At 58.2% G+C, this 20417-nt stretch overlaps 2 protein-coding genes and 1 long non-coding RNA gene across 8 annotated transcripts; 1 reads left to right on the forward strand and 2 right to left on the reverse strand.

Annotated features, from left to right (window-relative positions):
- Window positions 1-5595: 5595 nt before the first annotated feature.
- SURF6 (surfeit 6) lies at window positions 5596-10434 on the reverse strand. The gene is made up of 5 exons (XM_042963387.1): window positions 10271-10434; window positions 9051-9254; window positions 8399-8487; window positions 7125-7313; window positions 5596-6934 (listed from the first exon to the last, which is right to left on the reverse strand). Exons 1-5 carry the CDS (start codon window positions 10362-10364, stop codon window positions 6455-6457), a joined length of 1056 nt encoding a protein of 351 aa, XP_042819321.1. The 5' UTR covers window positions 10365-10434; the 3' UTR covers window positions 5596-6454.
- Window positions 10435-10563: 129 nt separating this feature from the next.
- LOC107181103 lies at window positions 10564-12209 on the forward strand. The gene is made up of 3 exons (XR_001511896.2): window positions 10564-10891; window positions 11779-11863; window positions 11956-12209. It is a non-coding gene; the product is annotated as an uncharacterized LOC107181103 (long non-coding RNA).
- Window positions 12210-12761: 552 nt separating this feature from the next.
- Window positions 12762-20351, reverse strand: MED22 (mediator complex subunit 22). 6 transcript variants are annotated; one of them, XM_042964920.1, is made up of 6 exons: window positions 20191-20351; window positions 19620-19795; window positions 18072-18152; window positions 17110-17318; window positions 13927-14710; window positions 13789-13845 (listed from the first exon to the last, which is right to left on the reverse strand). In XM_042964920.1, exons 2-5 carry the CDS (start codon window positions 19740-19742, stop codon window positions 14521-14523), a joined length of 603 nt encoding a protein of 200 aa, XP_042820854.1. In that variant the 5' UTR covers window positions 19743-19795; window positions 20191-20351; the 3' UTR covers window positions 13789-13845; window positions 13927-14520. The 6 variants fall into 6 exon arrangements, with proteins under 6 accessions (XP_042820852.1, XP_042820853.1, XP_042820849.1 ...); XM_042964918.1 differs by lacking the exons at window positions 13789-13845; window positions 13927-14710 and adding an exon at window positions 12762-13275; XM_042964919.1 differs by lacking the exons at window positions 13789-13845; window positions 13927-14710; window positions 20191-20351 and adding exons at window positions 12762-13275; window positions 19891-20149.
- Window positions 20352-20417: the final 66 nt, after the last annotated feature.

The following is a 20417-nucleotide window of genomic DNA, read 5'->3' on the forward strand; positions in this document are numbered from 1 at the left end:
CCGTAGTGCAGTGGGCGCTGCCCCCTGAAACCCTCCCCATACCACCGGACAGAGCATCCTGTCCCCTCCAGAATACGGGGACCACGGGCAAAGATGAGACATCTTGGCATCGTGCCTCCGACAGGACCCGGTGTAGACTCGTTCACATACTCGGTGATTGTCTGTCACCTGCTGCACGCCCGGACACCAGGGTCTGGAGAGACTGGGGCCCCTCCTCACCAGCACGCTCTGCGGGACCTTAAGTGCTGCCCCTCTGTCACTCTCACTTGAGCTCTGTGGCATTTCACTACCGGTGTTACGCTCAATTAATAGAAGTAACTTAGAAGCAGTATTTTTTCGATTCTCTGAATGGTTTAAACGGAACTACAACGATTCCATGGAAGTTCTGCACTGATTTTTTTCTGTTTGTCTACAGCAGGGACAAACTTCTTTGGAAGTTCTCTCCATTTCCTTTATGAAAATCAGTCTGCTTTAACCTTCTACCTCTTCCCAAATCAGCTTTGCCAAATTATATTTCCTAGGAAACGATCTGTTTTGTTCAGATTTTCAAGTCTATTGGCATAGAGTTAGGCAAAGTACCTTTTAAAAAAAAATTATTGTGAGAGACAGCGCGTGCACAAGCAGAGAGGGGCAAGAGAGAGGGAGAGAGAGAGAATCCCAAGCAGGCTCCACGCTGTCAGCACAGAGCCTGATGCTGGGCTCAAACTCACACGCTGTGAGATCATGACCTGAGCCAAAATCAAGAGGCGGACGCCTGACTGACTTGAGCCGTCGAGGTGCTCCCTGATCACGGCCTTTCAAGTCTCTCCTCTACCCTTGCCTGCTTCCCCTTTTTCATTTCTCATTTTGCATTTTTTCTTCTTGTTCCTCTTTTCCTTCTTCCTCTGTTAATAGTTGACAGTAATGATGTCTGACTCGTATTTCCTTTTATCCGTATCGAGTCACTTTGTCTCCGTTATTGTTGATCAGGGTATCTAATTTACTTATTCGTATTTCTTCTTGTTTCTTCCTCTAAGTAATTACATCAGCTCATTTCTCTCAGCACTGTGCCAGCTGCAGCCTGCCATGCTGATGCCCCCGTCCCCTGGCTTTCTTCCCAGGAGTCGAGAGATTTTTAAGAAATTATTGGGAGGGTAGCAACTTTTTACTGTATGATTACTACTGGCTATAATTTAAGGTTAATGTTGCCTGCAGTGCTTTATTTTATGAAGATTTATTTTACAGCGAATTAATGTTCGTGGGCATCTGTCATTGTGACCGTCCCTGGAGTCTTTGAAAAGTTGTATTTTCCACTCTCAGTACACACACCAGACCTGAATGGGTAATCGTGTTCCTTCAGCGTTCTGTGTCTCCCCTTCATTGTGCAGGTTAATGACATGTCATTAGGTGGACAGATACTCGCACTGACTGTATCTTTGTTGAGAACGTGCTTGTTGTCATAAGAGGTCCTTTTTTCTCACCCAGGGCTCGTGTCCCTGAAGTCAGCGGCGACAAGAACCGCCAGCACGTGACCCGGGCCTTCTCTTTCTTTGCATTCACGCAATTCCTTGCAAACCTTTTGTCAGTGAGCCGATCTGCATCACATCTTTGTAAAGTGTATTTCTTATCCATATCACGGACTTCGGGCTCGCTTTGTGGTCCGAGTGGAAACTCTGCCCCTTTGATAAGGGAGCCGGGGCGATGTTTACTCTTGGTCCCGTGAAGTTCTTTTAATTTGTTTTTGCTCTTTATAGCTTTGGAAGAACTTTCACTTTGGTTGGCTTCCTTTGATGTGTTTTTTCGATACTTTGGGATTTCTCTTTGCGCCTTCTTAACGCTTTGTCCCGTTTCATTTCCTTGTCTTTTATTATGCTTCTTGGTGTGTGAAATTTTAGGAGTGTTTACTCTTCGTATGCTCCTTCTAATTTTATTTCCATGAGGACTTATTTTACTTCCACTTTTTCTCCGAGCTTGTCTGATGTTTGAAGTCACCTCTATGTGCAGCATGGGGCTTGAACCCACACCCCGAGGTCAGGAGTCGCACACGCCACCGACTAAGCCAGCCGGGTCCCCTTTCATCGTTTTCAATCCTTCTGCTGACTCACCATCTCCTCCGTAAGGTCATTTTTCTACTTTGGGCATTCTTTCATTTCAGAGAGGGGACTGCTTTTTTTCTTTGTTTTCTTGTATCGTGTGATACTATTACAGACCTCACACTAATTCCCATTTTGAAACGCATTTAAGAACAGGGAGCTTCATGGGGCGCCCGGGGGGCTCAGTCGGTTAAGCTTCTGACTCCAGCTCTGGTCATGATCTCACGGTTTGTGGGTTCGAGCCCCACGTCGGGCTCTGTGCTGACAGCTCAGAGCCTGGAGCCCGTTTCGGCTTCTGTGTCTCCCCCTCTCTCTGCCCCTCCCCTGCTCGTGCTCCCTCTCTCTCAAAAATACATATTAAAAAAATTTATTTTTAACAACCCAAAAAACAAAACTTCCTGGCTCTTCCCCCAGACACCAGGTGGGCTGCGTTTCTGTCCCCACTGGAAGTTATGTGCAGCCACGTGATGTGACCAGCGGAGTGTGAGAACACGTGGCACTTCCAGACAAAAGCTTTCGGATCCAATGTTTGGTCGGCCTGTTTTCTCAACCGATAACCTTTACCGTCAAGAGCGGTTTCAACTTCACAGCAAAACTGCCAGGAGCCAGCGTCCTCATCCCCAAGGCCACCTCGCCGCCTGGTATCTAGACCTATAAGCAGAGTCGCACCCCAACAGGCTCCAAGCACCCAGTTACGAGGCCAAAGTAGGAAGGTTCAATTCACTAAATGGACAGAAACATCTGCTGTTTTGTACTGGAGAAAATCCAGAGGAACGTCTCGGAACATCTGGGCAGTGCTTGGCCAGGAAGGAGGGCTGCTGTAGCCGTGCGCCGAAGAAAACCTTCCCAGACACTTGGACTGAGCAGCCATGTCGGGCTGCCTCGGCCAGTGAAACAGCAGCAGCAGCAGCAGCAAAACTACACATAGCTTTTATTTCTATTTTATCAGATATAGTTATTAAAGAGTTCAAAGTATGAATGAGGAAACAAAGGACCTACTGGTGGTTCTGTGAAAACACCCAGGAGTGCGTGCAGCACTCCAGAGCCAGGAAAAGTGCCAGGAAAGCCAGGAAAGCCAGGAAGTTCCAGCCGATTTTGTATCTGTCCTCTGGGGGATCAAGGCTCCAAACTCAAGCTATCACGTTCCAGAGCCTGGAGACCAGAACATTGCTGACGTTTCGGCAACCGCCTCGTTCACCCCGCAGGACTCACAACGTGCTCTCTAGGAACAACTCCCCGGGATGTAATCTCAGATTGGCTTCCCTTTGGAATCAAGAGTCCACAGGCTAGCTAGGGAACTAGGAAGGATTCGGTGACTTCCTCTGTTGCTCAGCCAAAACCTGGAGTCCCCTGAAGCGCACACTAAGGTAAGTGAGGCTTCTGGAAATTCCCTGGAATAAGAGGAAGGTCAGACGCCCCAGTGGAGACGTAGGCTTGCTGGAAGGGCCTTACTGACCCTGTTACCTGCTCATCTGCCCAACAGGTTGTCTTGGAAGGATCCAAGAGGCACACCTTTGCCACGTGCGAGTTCAGGCATCTTGGAGAAGCAGCACACGGCAGCTCTTCTCCGAAGCTGGAGTGCTGGGATGAAACCAGAACTGAGCTCAGGGCCGACGCAGGCGTCAGGACCCGACCGCAGGGAACACACAGCACTTTTCTTTCCACAGGCCACGTACGCAAGGCTCCAATGACTGGTGCAGTGAACTGGATGAGCTGACCCACCAGGGTCTAGAAACAGCTCTCTCTGCACGCCCCACCCCCACCAGATCTGATGAACAGAAGCCTCACTTAGAGCTGCCTGACTGGTCCCAGCCACTCACCGAATTTCTCAATGTCCATCAGCTCAAGTCCTAGGGCCCCTGGACAGGAGGGAAGGCAGGCTGTGCTCCTTCCCAGACTCACCCAAAGGGCCAGGGGCGAAAGGAGACTAGTGCTGAGCTTAAAAATAAAACCACCAGGGGCACCTGGGTGGCTCAGTCCGGTAGGCAGCCACTTCGGTTCAGGTCACGATCCCACGGTTCGTGGGTTTGAGCCCAGCGTCAGGCTGTGCGCTGACAACTCAGAGCCTGGAGCCTGCTTTGGATTCTGTGTCTCCCTCTTCTCTCTGCCCCTCCCCTGCTCACACACTCTCAAAAATAAACATTAAAAATAATAATAACACAATTACCAGTGACCTTACCAGCAAAACGTGTTTATTTAGGAATAGAGAACTGCAACCCGGGACATGCAAACTAGGGCAAAACCACAGGCAAATCCAACAAAGGGGGGATTATTTTACGAGGAGGATGCTGGGAAGGGCTGTCCTGACCCAGAGACTCACAGCGCAGGGCGAGGGCCGTTCCCCACTGGCCGGGTCGCTGGGTGTCTCACAGGAGGTGCAGCGTCCTTCCCTGTTGAGCCTGTGACCACGACCCTTTCCTGTCGAGGACGCTTCTGCTGGGTCGGTGACACTTCCTCCCACGATGGACGCAAGGCAGCCCAGTGCACGAGCGCTCCTCTCTCCGGCCTCCCGACTTCGTTTCGGTGAGCTTTCTCCCTTTATTCCTTTTCCCACCGCCATGGCCTTCGGGACAGTTGGAACCGCTGTTCCGGGCAGGTGTTCTGCTTGGGGCAACCTTCATCCAATCCCCTCCACCCCGGGAGGGGGAACTTCCGCCACCTGGCTCTGGAAACGCTCCGACGTCAGGCCCTTGAAGATTTCTTCCACCGTGCTGCGCTGTCTTCCCACACTGGAGGCGACGACACCCAACAGGGGTCTATCGGGCCTCCCGGACTCGTCCTGGGAGTTTCCCTTGGCCACGTCCCACTGCCCACTATTGTCCCTGGAGGAGCCGCTCCTGCCGCCACCTGCCGCAGGACACGCTCCCAGCACGGACACCTGGGAGTCGGGCTCCACCTCCCACAACCACCCACAGGTAGACTCGAGAGTGTGTTTTTGAAATTCCAAACGTGAAACTCTGACCACCTCTTGACTTTGACGACGAAACCCTGCCGTGGCCGGACACCACACCCGGTCTGACTCCTTGAAACGAAAACGCCCTTTATAGACCAGATGCTCAGTTCTCATTGCTGCTTCAGAGACGCGCAAAGCGTGTGTTTCCGGACACGCCGTTCTGTGTTGCTAGATCGAGCTCGTGACTCTCCTCCAGACCTTCTACATCCACCAGAGTTCTGCCTAATGTTTCCAGGCCTAGGAAAAGAATCAGAAATCCTCCGCTCTGGGCAGACTCAAGGCTCCAGTCCCGGGGTCGTCAGAGCCGCTCTGCCTGCTGGGAGCACGGAACCCCTCCATCGGGGGGACGGGGCGGGGGGGGGGGGCTGTTCTTTCCTCCTCACGGTGCCGTTCGTTCTCAAGTCAGCTTTGTCCACTTTGTCCACACCAGCCTTTCCGTTACAGTCTGCTGGGTATGTTTTAAGTTTATTGTGAGAGAGAGACAGACAGACAGACACAGACAGCACGAGCAGGGGAGGAAAAGAGAGACAGAATCCAAAGAAGGCTCCACACTGCCAGCGTGGAGCCTCCCTTGGGGCTAGAACTCATGAACCAGGAGACACAACCTGAGCCGAAATCAGGAGTTGGACGCTTAGCTCAGTCATGAGCTACCCGGGTGGCCTTCGGCAGTCTGCTTCTTAAGTGAACCCGAGTCAAAACGATTCTATTAACAGCTTTACCCAAACAGAATCTATGTGCCATGAGCCCCCCACCCCCCGCCCCGGGGTTTTGCACGTCTGCGCCCCTCCTGCCCCCCTGCAGGTCTGCGTGGAGTCCCGCTGCCGAACTGGGCATCTTTCGTTTCCCTCGCTGAGTCTGAGCTTCGGTTTTTCCTCTGTCTCCCCCTTTCTTTCCAGCCTAATACACACCGTGCAGATCTAGCAGGCACCTTGAGACTTTGAACGTGTGTTCACCTAAGTGCTACCTTTTGTTCCTCCTACAAATAAACCCCAGATAACTCCCTTCTGGCCACACCCAGGTCAGCTCACCCTCGCCCTCACCGGAGACTCCACCTCTGGCTCGGTCTACAGAGATCCCTCCCTTCCAGGCGAGTTCAGCAAGGACACGGGCAGTCCCAAAGGCCATTCCCGCCCTGCTCCTGTAAACTGGGAGGAGAAGAAGGGGCCAGGGAGGTGCCCCCCTGCACCCCCACCCTGCAAACTTCCAGGGAGCTGTCTGGCCTCCCAAGAGAAGGCGGGAACCCGGACCCGGTCACTCCTTACAGGGATCCAAAAGACCGTGGGCCTCCATTCTGGACACCGTTCCTTCCACACGCGAGCTGAGCCCACGGAGCCCGCGTGCCCAGGGGCCCGGACAGCGCCGACCAAGCCCCGCCCGGCGTCACCCGCCGCGGCAGCCCAGCCGCCGGTCAGGGACGCGGCCCGGGTCCTCACGCCAGGCCGGCCCGCTCCAGGTCCTGGGGCAGGATGCGGCCCTTCCTGCGAGCCCTGTCCAGACGCCGCTCGGCCCGGGCCGCCTTCTTCTTGCGCAGATTCTGTCGCCGCTTGTCCTGCCGCTGCTGCATTTTCTCGACCACGTGGGCCGTGCGTTTCTCCCACCTGCGCTTCCGCTGCGCCCGCCGCTTCTCCTTGCGCTTCAGGGCCTCCTGCAGCAGGCGCTCGTCGTCCCGGATCCGCACGCCCTCGGCCTTGTACAGCAGGTCGGTCCACCGCATCTTGGTCTCCAGCTCCCGCGCCTTCCCCTCGTCCTGGCCCCGCAGCTCGGCCAGCCGACCCTGCCGCGCCCGCAGGCGCTCCAGCAGCTGCCGGTAGTTCTTCCCCGTCAGCGGCGTCAGGTTCCCCTTCAGCTTCTGCCTCTTCTCCTTCCGGCGCTGGGCCTTGCCGGCCGGCTCCCCCGCGCTCACCTCCACCTTGCGGGCGGCAACCCCCGTGAACTCCAGCTTCGAGGCACGCCTCTCCCGTGAGCCCCCACGAGCACCCCAGGGGCAGGCACTGCCGCCACCCGCCTCCGCGAACGGGCGGCCTCGGGACACAGGCCACGTGGCCAGCTGGGGGCACAGCCCGGGTCCCCGAGCCTGCACGGCCGCACCTGCCTCTCACCTTATTGAAGAGCAGCCCCAGCTGTGCCTCCTCTCGGGGCGGCTCGCGGGGCGGCTCGACAGCCTCCGTGGCCTTTGCCACCTTCTCCTTCGCCCTCAGTTCCTTCCGCTTCCTCTTCTTGCGGTCCCGCTCCTGCTTCCTCCGGCGTCTTTTCTCCAGAGCCGCGGGAGACGGCTCCGAGGTGCTGCCCTGGAGGAGGAGGAGAGTCAGAGCTCCCTCACGAGGGCCTCCCAATTTCGGGGCCCCCGGTCTGGGATGTGGAATCAGGGCAGGCAAGCGGGTGAGGAAACGCTTGCGCAAGACAAAGCGCTCACTGAGCTCAGTGTTCCCCCGGGAGACAACCTGTCACCCGGAATCCAAGGGACCCCAAAAAGGGCACGAGGACCCCCAGGTAAGAACCATGGCTTCCGGTTCCCAGACACGGACGTTGCACCAGGGCCCTTTACAAATAACTCGACATACGTGCGTCCTCCATCGTTTTGCAGACGAGGACAGGCCTAACTGAGGACACCACCTGGAACTCGGCATCAGATCAGGACGCTCAATGCCCATGCTGACCATGGCGCTGTTCTGCCGGTGACTCACCTAACCTCTGCTCTCACAGATGGCCTTTTCCGTCCGGAGGCCAAAAAGAGAACTCTACCAGACTGACCCAGACCTGCAGGCAGGAAGGCCAGGCCGGAGCTCAGGCTGCCCCTTAGGAACGATCCCCAGGCTTGTCCCAGGGCACTGCACAAAGAAGCTGGGGGACTGTCCCACACAGCAAGAGGCCCAGGGTACGTCCCCAGGGAAAGGGCAGTTGGAGGCTAAGTGGAAACATTATGTCACTCAGCACAAAAAACCCAGGAGGGTTAGGTCTGGTGCTTCCTGTAGCGGTCCCCTCATTGCAGACCCTCGCCACCTCACAGAGCTATCGTGACGTTAAGAGGACAAAGCGCTGCCCGGTGTCGTGTCCAACAAAGGCAGCTTCCTTCGACAGACTGAGCCTCTCTCCAAGGGCACAGGGAACCCACAGCACAGACTATACAAAGCAGGTTACCGTGGGAACTGAGTCTCCCCAAGATGCCGGAAACTACACCTGATCTCCTGCCAACCAAAACCGCCATGGCCCTGGCAAGACTGCTGCAGGGGTGGGAACAGCGGCTGCCCAGGCTGGCAGAACTGAGGACCAAGCCCACAAAGGGCACCAAGGTACTTTCTCCTCCACGCAGAGCAGGAAAACCACTGCAGAAAACCACACTGCTTCCTACACCCCAGCAGCCTCCCCAACTTACCTGGCCCCGCGCCTCCTGTATTTTCTCACGTAGCCGCTGCCGCAGAACATCCAGGGCAAACAAAGAATCAGACTCTGTGACCTCGACGTCTGTGAGGAAAGTGGGAGCTAAGAGAAAACCCCCTGCCTGACCTTCCCGTCCCTCTTCCCAAGGTCCAGCTTCAAAGCCTGAAACCCCACACACTGTCCCACTCCCCAAGTGGCCACTCGTCGACCTGCAGGACAGTTCTAGTAAACACTACTCTCCACTCCCCAAGCTGGACTGGCCCCCAGAACAGAACACCCCCGTGCGGCAAGACAAAAGGCTTCTGACGGGTCAAGACAAACCCATCTCTCATTTCTTCCAATTTCTGCAGGCGGGGCTTCCCCACCTCTCCCAACAGGTCAGCTCTCGTGATGCCACTCTGGACACCTGCAGGCAGTGAGAGCCTCCTCGGGGCAAGGTCCTCAGGGGAACATGACCCTGCCCCTCACCAGACCCCAATGCCAAATGGCCTGGAACCACTATGTATTCCCTGGGATCTGTCCCTTGAAAACCTGCTCTCTAGAAAGTCTCAAAACACCCCAAAAATGTGCGTGACACCGTATTTTCTCATGTCCACAGAGGGCCACGTTTTCACATGATCTCAGTCAGCCCTGCCCCACATCTCCACCTGCAGGAGATCCTGTGGAGGTGAAGGCCTCTTCCTCCGTGGCTGCTGCTGGGTTTCTGGCCTTGGAAGCTGCTGGAGACTTCTCCCCTAGGGGTTGGGCTTTTGGCTCCACAGCCTTCTCCTCCCTCTCCCAGGATTTCTTCTGTGTTTTCTTCCTCTTCTTTTTTGGGGGCCCAGAAGCTTCTGAGCCTCGAGTTTTGCTGGCTGAAATACAAAATCATAAAGGGCTGCGGTCCTAACCTTTGTGACCCATCCAACCTGCATGAAAGTTTTGCAAAACCTTTGATCCCAGGGTACTGTAGGCGAATCAGGACGGAGCGTGCAGAGACCCCTGTCCTTTTGTAAAGCTCAGAGCCACCCACAGACCTGAGAAAGGAGACTGGCCACAGGTGGTAAAACCCTGCAACACATCCACACTTGACCCAGCAGTCTGCTTATGAGAATCCGTCCCGGTTACGCACCAAGATTTGACCTCAAAAATGTTCATCACGGGGAAAAACTAGAAAAACCTGAATACTCACCTACAAGGACAAGTTAAGCCACCTGTCACATTACAAAGCACTACCTAGCCGTCAAAAACGAGAACACAGGCTTTTTTTAAGGGATCAAGAAATATTTACACTTAAGCTAACAAAAAGAGTACACTGAGTACGAAATGAGACGTTTTAAAACGCTGAGACACTCACAGAAGAAAAACTAATCTTTTAACGTATAAAGTTACAGCCCAGTGCTAAGAAACCTCAAATTTCCTAACTTCCGGTAATGAGTAAGTTTGCCTCGCATAAAGACAAAAGGCCGTTCTCCGTGTAGCTGCCTGTCAGACGCTGATGCTCTCTGCCCCTTCGGGTCCTGGCAGCACTCACAAGTGCCAACTTCTGTCTCACCTGCTCGTGTACGGACTTCCCGGTACACCCCACTGGTAGGAGCCGTCCCGTTCCCGCCCTCTCCCTACCTCCCCCATCCCATCGGGTCACCTCCTGCAGGCCCCGCAGGGGCCTCCGGCCCGGTGAGCGGACGCAGCTGGTTCCCTGGCACCCCCGAGCTGATGCCCACAAGCAGGGAAACAGTGACAACTGTACATAACCCTAATGAGTCTTTCCACCGTCTTACGGGCTTGCTTCACGCACCCACGTGTCTCACCCACCCTCAGGCTGCGCGGGGCGGCGCAGGGGCGTACCCCACCCCCAGCCCTCCCAGGCCCGACCCCGGCTGCGCTGTACCGGACTTGCGTTTCTGCGGCTCCGGGCTGGGCTGGGAGCAGATTTTCCTGGCCAGGCCCTGCAGGTAAGCGTCCTTGGCGAGCAGAGAGGCCATGGTCGCGGGTTCTGGGACTCTCCCGGGAGACACACACGCGACACCCTCACCACGCCGCCGGACCGCCCTCGCCGGAAGCCGCGCGTGCGCAGGCGCCGCCAGCCGAGCGCCGAGCCGCCAGCGCGCGGTGCTCGACTAGCCAGGCCTGGCTCCGCCGGAAGAGACGCGCGGGGCGGGGCGCAAAGCATTGTGGGTCCTGGGCTTCCGTGGCTCCCGGCCTCTTCCCTCGGGCGGGGATGGCGACGGTGCTGTGACTTTCCGGCCGCCGCGCCCCACCCCCCCCCCTCCGGCACGGTGCCGCGTACACAGTGGGCGCTCAGTACCCGGGGGCGACGGGACTGACCGGCCGTGGTTCAGCCCTCTGGGGACCCAGATCCGAAGCGGGACCCGGCGAGAGCGGGTCCGCTCCGAAAGCACCGCGCGCCCAGCAGGTGCCGGGCGGGCTGCGAGGGCGGGAGATGCCAGCGCTGAGAAGACACGCAGCGGCGTCCTCGGCGGGTCTGCGTGTGTGTGGCCACCGGGAACACGTAAGGCAAGCGCAGGATGAGTCGGGTAACGGGGAGTGCCAAGGAGAAAGGTCCGGGAGGAAGGGATGTGAGGTGTCGGGAGGGAGGATGCTGGGTCGCTCGAGGAAGACCCACTGGAGTTTTTGCTCTGGACAGGGCAACCACAGGCTAAGATTTAGGACAAGGCTTATCCCTTAACTCACGAGGGAAGGGAGGGGAGTGTTCAGCCTGAGGTCGGAGACCACCGCACCCCTGTTCCGCAATTCATGGCAGTGACAGGCTTTGTCCCAACACCCAGCCCTTTAGGGGCTGCCTTGGGGTGAGTAGGGGAGGCCTTATTCCTCAAGGGAGGGAGGGGGCAGGGACTTGGATTTATAAACTACAATTTCAGAAGCTATTTGAAAAGGTTTCTGACGAAGCAGTAAGAATGTAACTTTCTGCCTGGGATCTTTGCTGTGAGGTGACGTTTTGAGGAGAGGATGGCTTTGTTGTCCCCCACGGTAGATTTCCAGGACACTCACTGAGCCATAAACGTGTCCTTCCTGGCACCGTCCGTTTCCACCATCAAAGCCAGAGGCGCAGAGGAACAGGGATGTGCGAAGGGAGGGGGATGATGTGTCCTCTTCCAGTCCACACCACCAGTCTGGGGTTCTCCGTCCCGTGTGACCCATCTCCAGGGGGTCTTTGAGGCTTTGCTGAGGTCCTGTCTGGGCGGGAGGTGGTTGATGGCAGCAGCGTTGCCAAAGGGCCGGGAGAAGAGTTGAGTTCTGAGTGCAAATCTTGACTCATGGGCCTTATTCATCTGTGAGTTTTCTGGAGGGTTTGACCAGCAGATCCTACCTCCTCCCTGAACACCTACTCTCCTCCTTGGGTCTCATTTCCTTTTTCTGTTAACTCTTACTGTGCAGTGACTCCCTTCAGAGCTCGTGACTCGGTGCTGCGGACTCCCCTGAACTCCAGGCCCACATTTGGACACGAGACACATCGTCGTGGGTATGTACAGAACAGGGGTCCTGGCCTCCCCCGACCCCACCTCCCCTCACTGCCTGCCTTCTGCCTCAGCTAAGGCCACTCCATGCTTCCAGGCACAGAAGTCAGACCTTGAAGCCACCCTGCCTCCTCATTCCCTACATCCGGTCCTTGAGTGAATTCTGTTGGCTCTCCCTTCAAAGTATATCTGGAACTGTGTTTGACTTGTTCCAGACTGCCACCCTGATCCTGTTCTAGATTTCAAAAGGCTGTAAGAAATAGTAACTAACTGCAACGCAAAATGAAAATAGATGTAAAAAGATGTTTCGAGGGACTCCTGTGTGGCTCAGTCGGTGAAGCGGCCGACTTCGGCTCATGTCATGATCTTGCAGCTTGTGAGTTCGAGCGCAGAGCCCATTTTGGATCCTCTGTCTAACCCTCCCCACATGCTCTTTCAGAAATAAACATTCAAAAATAAACACTTAGAGAACGACTGGGGACGTTAGAATGTGTCACGAGGCACATCTGGGTGGCTCAGTCAGGTTAAGCGTCCGACTCCGTTTTGGCTGAGGTCATGATCTCACAGTTCTGGAGACTGAGCCCCATGTCAGGCTCTGCGCTGACAGCGCAGAGCCTGCTGGGGATTTTCTGTCTCTCCTCTCTCCCCCTCCCTCACCCTCTCGGAATAAACATTAAAAACAGAAAAAAAAAAAGTGTCATGATACTAGATGATATTGTGGGATAATTGTTCACATGGGCCTGATGCTGGCGCTGGGCCGTGGAGAGTTGCTTTTCCTAGAGAGGCAAGCTGACAGGCATTTAGGGGTGAGGTGGCGTGAGGTCTGCGGCTGACGTTCACGTGGCTTTTATGGATGAGAGAGCAAGCAGAGGTGCAGGAAGTGAATCCAGAAAAGCACCCAGGTGGCTGTTCTTTATGCGACCTTTATAACTTTGCCAGGGGTGTGAATGTTCTTGGAATAAAATGCCTGGGACACAGAGGCAGGAAGGACTGAGGACTGACCAGGCTTGAGTGACACGGAGGCCACAGGGGACCTTAACACCCGTAGCTCGGCCGGGGTCGTGGAGACGAAGCCGGCCTGAAGCAGACTTGACAGAGACCTGGAAACAAAGAGCCCGTTTCTCCAGTGAGGTCTGCTGCCGGGGGCGTGGGCTAGAGAGGAGGAGGTGGTGGGGAGCTGCCTTGCTCTGGGCGGGGGGGGGGGAAACCACTTCGCTTTCCATTTCCAATGGGGACGGTGGCCTCAGCCCAGGAGAACAAGACACTGATGGTGCAGAGAGCCTGTTGCTCCGGTGTCATGACACTGAAGACAGTCGAAACCCCCGTCAAGTTTGGTCCACTCCGTCGGCCTTTTCCCCACACGTGCTCCATTGGTTGCAGTCCTTTTTTCTTCGTCAGTGTCAGATACAAGTTATTTCTGCAACGAGGGTATTTCAGGAAGAGATCATCACCGGTCTCCTCGATGCGGAGCCTTCCCCAGGCCACCCCCAGAAAACCAGGGCCAGAGCCAGGACTGGGCCCCAGCTCCCACCTGTGTGGCACCCCTGCTTGGCCGTGGGGGTCTCTGCACCCCAACATCATTGGGCTTGTGTCCTTCCCTGTCCCTGAGACTGCACTGTGTGCTGCCACCTCCTCCGTAGACCAACTGCCGTCTCCCTCGCGAGGAGGCACGCTGGCGACAGGGCGTGGGCTCGAAACCCCCTTTCTCGGGGGGCCTGGCACCCGGCACTGGGCCTAGCATCCCGTCTGGGTTGAGCCCCAATTTCTGCTGCTTCCCTCCCCGGCTCGGTGGCTGCGGACACAACGCTTCAACCCCTTCGAAGCCCGTGGCCGTTCCTCCCTGTAGTGCAGGTAACGCCACACCAACGCCAGGTCCAGCGAGGACGAGATGGGACCGAAGTACAGGCAGCTGGACCTCGTGACGTGCAACGATGCCAGTTTTTCTCTAGTTGCCAAGCGTTATGGACTTTCCAGCTCCCAGGCAGTTCTAGGTGACGGGAATGCAGCCGTTAGCCCCAAACTGACCAAGTCCCCGTTTGCCCAAAGCCCCTGTGGGTGGAAGGCTTACCTGGAGCCCCAGGCTGTCCAGGCAGAGCCCAGCAGCTGTCCTCTCCACAGCCAGCGGGAAACCGGGGGTGATCCCAGACTGGTCCCGGACCATCAAGAAGGAGCCAACCAATGCGAGATGGCAGTGCTGTTTTTATTCAACTGTCTTGTTACAAAACCCACCGGAATGTGTGTGGCAGAGTGAGGAAGGTCCCTTGCTCTCAGCATCCCTCTCCCCACCACAACCCTGCGGGGACGGTCCGCTACCAGGGGCCCTCAGGACAAAGCAGCAGGTGCATCTCTGCACAGGAGACCGGAGGGTGGAGCGTGGACTTGGCCAGTACTGTCCACCGAGTGCCACCCTGTGGCTTGTACATAGTAGGACGTCCTCCGGCCCCACTATTGGCCTGGACACACTGTCTAGGAAACGTCTGCCCAGCAGGCCAGGTGGGCAGTGAACAGAGGTGGCATCTCCGAGGGACGGGCTACCTTGGAAACGGTTGAGGGCAGTATCTTCCCCAACACTCTGGGGGGTGCTGTCCCCGGGCTAAAGGTTCCAAGGAGGCCACACCAGACTTAAGAACCTAGGGTTGCGGGGAGGGGAACCCTGGGAGGCTCAGGCGTGCTCTGTGGGGCCGGGGCCAGTGGCATGGGAGTGGGCAGGGGCTGCAGCCTGCAGGGGGCCAGCGCTGGGCTCCGGAGACGCCAGCACAGGGGCCGAGAGGCCATCAGCAGAGTCTGTGTCGAGGTCCAGCCTCCAGTAAGCTTCGCACAGAGGCAGGTCATTAGCTTCGCAAAGACTTGAGCTTTTCCACCACCAGAAACCCAGGGAGAGACAGGAGCAGGCAGAGATGGATGGAAGCCGGGGCGGGGCAGGGAGCGAGATAGAAGCAGAGTTAAGAAAACAGACCACACCCCAAATCTGCCTTTCCCCTCCTGTGTGCGGGCCCCTCTTCAGGCAAGCCTGGCTCAGGGTGGGTACGTGCGGCCGCACCTGCTTCGGGGTCCTACGGAGCATCCTGAAGGGCGGCCTTCCAGGAGCAGCCACCCGTGTGACCTCGACAAGTCCCTCCCAGCTGACCGCCACAAGGCTGAGCGGCCTGCGCTGCCATGTCCCTCCCAGCTTGGCTGCCCTCCTTTTGCAGACCCCGGAAAGCAGCGCCCAGAGCTTGCTGTGGTCCCTCCACACTCACTACACTTCGCGAGGACGCAAAAGCGGAGACCTGGTCTTTTTGGGATCTCCGCTCAGCAGGGATGGCCGGATGAGGTGATCAGAACCAGAGACCCCGGCGCTCCATTCTGTACCCCTGTACCAGCCGTGTGGTCTCCAACAGGCGCCTAAGCCCCCCGAGCTCAGTCTCCCTGCCTCTAACACGGGGTCTGCGGTGGCGGCAGCCTCCCCGGGCACGGGCACGGGCACATACGGGTGAGGATGTGGGTGAGCAGCACGGCTCGCTAGGGTTGTCCAAGGGGCGACTAGAGCACCGAGGTCCCCACACCCGTCTAACTGGCTTGCTGCTTCCTCCGGCCCCGCCCCTCACTCCCTCCCCTGCTCCTCCTGCCCTCAGCAGTCTGGGCACAGAGCAGCAGCCCAAGGAGAGTGCAGGGTGATAGGCAGAAAAAGAGCAAGCTGTGAACAGGAAGCAGGTGAGCACGGCCACGGGCATGCAGGGCACGGCAACCCGGGTTGGGAGCTCTAGGGGACTCGACCCCGTGTAGAGGCCCCGCCTTCTGCAGGTGTTTACAGCCGAGAGGAACTCAGCCTCCTGCGGCTCCAAGGATGGCAAGGAACCCCCTGGGTGAACCAGAGACGGACAGGGCAGGACATGGGAAGCCTGCCACTCAGGCCCCTGGGTTCCCTGCAGTCTTGTCAAGTGACTTTGGGCAGGTCCCTCATGGCCACCCCCGGCCCCAGCCCCCAACCCCAACAGGCAGGGCTGAACTGCTGTCCTGTAACCACTTAGTCCACACGCCCGGCCCTCGGGAACATCAGGAAACACACACAGGGACATGAAGGGATCATGCAGTATCCAGTGGGGCTGGGAGCCATGTCCCAGCGTGGTCTGAGACACCCCTACCCCTGTGGACCTACTCAGGACCCCTCTCTGAAGGGTGTTTAAGAGGTATTTGCCACTATTTGTTGAGCCAATAGATATCAGGGACCAGAGGTGGCCCCAGAACCCTCTGGAAAAGTCTAGAACCATTCCAGCTAAAGAGAGACACTATGCCTTCTCATAGACACCAAGATGACCAAGACAGTGGGGGCTGGCATGGAGTACAGGGCAGGGAAACCAAGGCCCAGACCGCAGAGAGTGCTGGCCCTGGGCCTCTGTGGCCCCAGCATGGCCTCCGTGAGACAGGAAGGAGCGTTTGAAAGCCAGCACAGGAAGAACAAACCCCACAGGTTTGTGTGGGCAAGGGCATGGGGGGCACAGAGGAGCGAGGCCTCCCAGTTTCCAGCCTCCGTTTTCCTCCATGTGAATCACACAGGGACTCTGAGTTCTCAGGGCCCCTCGAGCTCAGAAGACTCAGGGTTTGGAATTCTAAGTCATGCACGCAGGCTGGGGTGACAGGTCCTGCCCGCTGCCGTATCCCTGTGGCCCAGCATGGGCCTAGCATGTAGCGGGGCTCCGGTCTGTGAACCGGGCCGAGCTGAACAGGAACTCAGTGGGGTCGTACCCCCGGCCCGGCCTTCGAGGCCATCCTCGGTTCGAGTTTTTTCCTCCTTCGCACCCTTCTGTGGACCCTGACGCGCGCCGTGAGGTTTCGGTGACGCCCACGTGGAGCTACATCCCTAGGCAGGCACTAGCGTCCTGCACGTTCTGGGCGTGAACCTGGGCTGCCAGAAGCTCACCCAGCTCCGGCTGGAATGTTTAGATACTGGCTAACAAGCTAAGAGAACCACACAGGCCCAGAGTGAGGCAGCCAGCAGCCCCCCAGGAAATGCTGGCTCCCGCTTGCCCTTCTCGGGCTTGGCCCACCCAACCCCTGAAGTTCTGCGATTTTCATCCTGCTGCCCAGGGCCTGGCAGTCAATATAAATCGTCTGTCCACCAGTGGCTCTGACCACGAGCTCTGCTCTCAAACCCGGGCACGGGGCTGTGCCGCCAAGACCAGGAAGGGCTCGGAAAGACGGGACCTTCTGGACTGCCGGCCGGGCGCGGGCCCACGGGTGTGCTCTGCGCAGGGTCCGGCCCTATCTGTACCTGGACGAGTAATACTCCTCCTCCAGCTCGTACAGGTCGATGGAGATCTCATCCCGCAGGGCGATGAGCTTCCGGTCACACTCTTCCTGCAGGGCTCGCAGCTGCTGGTTGCGCTGGTCGATGGCCTCGTTCACCGATGGGAAGTCATTGAGGATGAGAAACTGCTTGAGGTCGGACACCAGTTTCATCAGGGACTCGCCGGCTCGGACCTGCGGCCACCAGGAGCAGAGCAGGGGTGGTGAGGAGGCCACGGCGGCCCTGCCTCCGTTTCTTCCTCTGTAAAGTGGGACTAGGGCGTGGACCTTCCCAGGGTCATTGTGGGACGGGAGAGAACTAGAGAGGAGTCCCGGGAGGGCAGGGTCCCTGGCTCCCGCCCTGACTGCAGAAGAGGCTTTCCCCGGGGCTTCCCAGCCCCACGGGGCCGCCAGCTTCCTCTCCAGGCGGTGCTCCACTCCCATCACATGGGTTCCTTGAGCCCCCACTTCACAGAGCCTCAAACCCCAGATAAGACCGCCGCCCTGCCTCGTGCCTGCCCCGCGCTTCCTTGGGGCAGCGTGCAGGCCAGCTGGGCGCGACTCCTCGGGGCTCTCCCCACACATTCTCACCGGTGGGCACACACTGACGGGAATGTTTGGTCAATGTGCTCGTTCTGTGGCACCGGAAGGGATTAAAACGCACACCTCGTTTCGCTCAGCAATTTACTTCTCCCCCAGTGAATCTCGAGGAGCCCTCTCGTCAGCCAAGGAGGGCCGACCCCTCTCTAAGCACCGCACGGCGCTCGACGTGATGGACGTGGCCCACCACCTGCTGCCCCTCACACGACTGCCACAGACAGCCCTCCTCTCGAGAGGAGTCTCCTGAGGATCGGTTTGCCCTTCCTCCCCCCGCCCCCCACCGGAAAGCCCCCGTGCGGACCGTGAGGCTCCCGGAGCCCGGGCTGTGCCCTCCACCTAGTGACTCACGATGTTGGCAGCTCGCACGTGCATCTCGTAATTGTCCTGCTCGCCCTGAGTGGCCCTCGACACTTGAGTCTCGTCCTCGATCTGGAGGACAAACAAGAAAGCCCAGAATCGGCAGGTGCCCCAGCCCACAGGTGACTGGCCGGCTGCACACACCCACAGTGGCTGCCTCCTGCCTGTCGTCCGCTGTACCTTCTCCGCCGGGCACTGCTGACCTGACCTTGGGCGACGTTCAGCCGCACCCCCTCTCGTCATCTTCTAAGGAGCTAACGGGCACCTTCATTGGGACAGGTGGACGCCTGTGTATGTTGACTGCCTCGCCACGTGCAGGGAGGTCTCGGGCAAGTCTTTTTTGGGGTGTGGAGCCTTGTTCTGTGTGAAACGGGGTCACTGGCTGAGGTGCTCGGTAAACCAACTGCCAAACGAATAAAGGCACAACGTGGTTCTCTTAAGTGACCATTTACGGAGCATTTCCAGGGTGCCGGGCGCCACGTTAAGCACGTGACCACCGTTAACTTGCGACGTTCTCACCGAAGCCCCGACTGCCATCCCTGGTCTACAGGAGGGCAAAGCTGAGGCAGGGCAGACCCGAGAGTGCACTCAAGGTGTCTCCGACGGTAAACAGAGGCGCCAGGAGTGCTGCTGGCCTGTCACTGCTCCAACCTGTCCATCTGGACGGGGCTTTCACAGGGGGTCTTGCCAGGCACGGGCAGGGGTCAGGGCACTCTGCAGTGAGGAGCTGGACACCCTGGGTGCAAATCCTGGCTCTGCCAGTTATTAGCAGAACGACCTTGGCAAATCACTGAGTCTCCCGAGCCTTGGTTTCCTTCTCTAAATAGAAACAACAGTACTGCCCCGTGGAGGGTTTCTGTGAAGGTTAAACGGAAGGAGACCCAGACGGCCCTGGGAATACAGCGACACACGGTGAACAAACGCTAAACACAGGCCAGCCAGCTTCATCGCCTTCGGAAAGCCTTCGGAGGGTGACAGCAGTCTCAAAGATCCAGCCCCACCCAGACACTGGCCACGCTACCGTCCTGGAGGAGCCTCCCCAACTTTTCTCACTGACCTCACTCACTTGCAACAGCTACCGCATCTGGGCCCCCATCAGGCCCCACAGCAACCATTTTATAAAGTCATCCAATCGCCAGAGGGCTTTAGGTTGCGGGAGAAACCGAGGCACTGAGAAGGCTCGTTCCCGCCCAGACCCACACTGCTCGTAAGTGGCGCCGGACGTCCAGCCCTGGCAATCTGACTAGACTCCTCTCCAGCTTCATCTGTCGACCCGCTTGGCATTGCTGACCCCCCCCCCCCCCCCGTACAGTCCTCCCAAATGTTTTCCCCATGTGGACATAAGCCGGGCCTGTGTGTTCACTGCTGTATCCTCACCACCGGGCACAGAGCACCTGCTCCATGTTCAGTGGGTGCTGCTGAAAGCAGAAATCACTCCCCCCCACGCCATGACCCTTGACCAGAGCAGGCCAGCTACTCAGCTCACCACCATCCCCAGACCCTGCTCCTTCCCTTGGTGCCAGACCCCCGGGCGCCCACCTTGGCAGTCTTGATGATCTCGGTGAAGTTGTCCATGATGGACTTGATGTCGTCCTTGAGCCGCTTGTTGTAAGACTGCAACAGTGTCTCCTTGCTCTGCGGCAGGGCTCTCTGCTGGGCCATGGCGGGGGCCTCAGGCAGTGCAGGGACAGAGATCTGGGGCCACCGGTCGCCACCTGGGAGCCAGAGTCCGGGTGAGCGGAGCCAGCCTCAGCCGCCCACATCCCAGCAGAACTGGGATCTCGGGAGAGGCCCTCTCCGCTAAGCACACCTGTCCCACCATCCGCACACAGGCACACTGCGGGGACTCGTGTCCCAGCCGATCAGGGGCGAGGCCCGAGCCTTCCCCGGCCCCTCCCCCGGAGCGTCCCTCCGACTCTACCGCCACCGCCGCGCCCAAGGCTCCCTCGCTCGGGGTGGGGGTCTGGGGGTAGTCCCGGGCCACCTCCGTCTCCGCGCCAGGAGCCTTGCGCCTGCGCGCCGCCGACCGACGGAACTCGCGGCCTCGGAGCCGCTTAGTGGGGAGGGTCACACCCGAGAAAAGACGGCGACCCCGCTCCGCCGCCCCCACCTGGTCCGCAGAGCCCGGCGCGACGGGCACTCGGTCGGGGTGGAGACGAGCGTGCGTCCCTCCCAGTAAGACCCGGCTCCCTGCCGCCGTCTCCGCGCCGCTCCCGTACAGCGCCGACTCGCCGCGGTAGGCGCGGTAGGCACCGCCCCCGGGCGGAAGCGCGCGCGAGCGGTCCTGTGGCTTTAAATCCGAAATCCCGCGCAGACGTTAATTCTCGCGATCTCCGA

Source organism: Panthera tigris, chromosome D4, assembly GCF_018350195.1.
Source record: "Panthera tigris isolate Pti1 chromosome D4, P.tigris_Pti1_mat1.1, whole genome shotgun sequence".
NCBI lineage: Eukaryota > Metazoa > Chordata > Mammalia > Carnivora > Felidae > Panthera > Panthera tigris.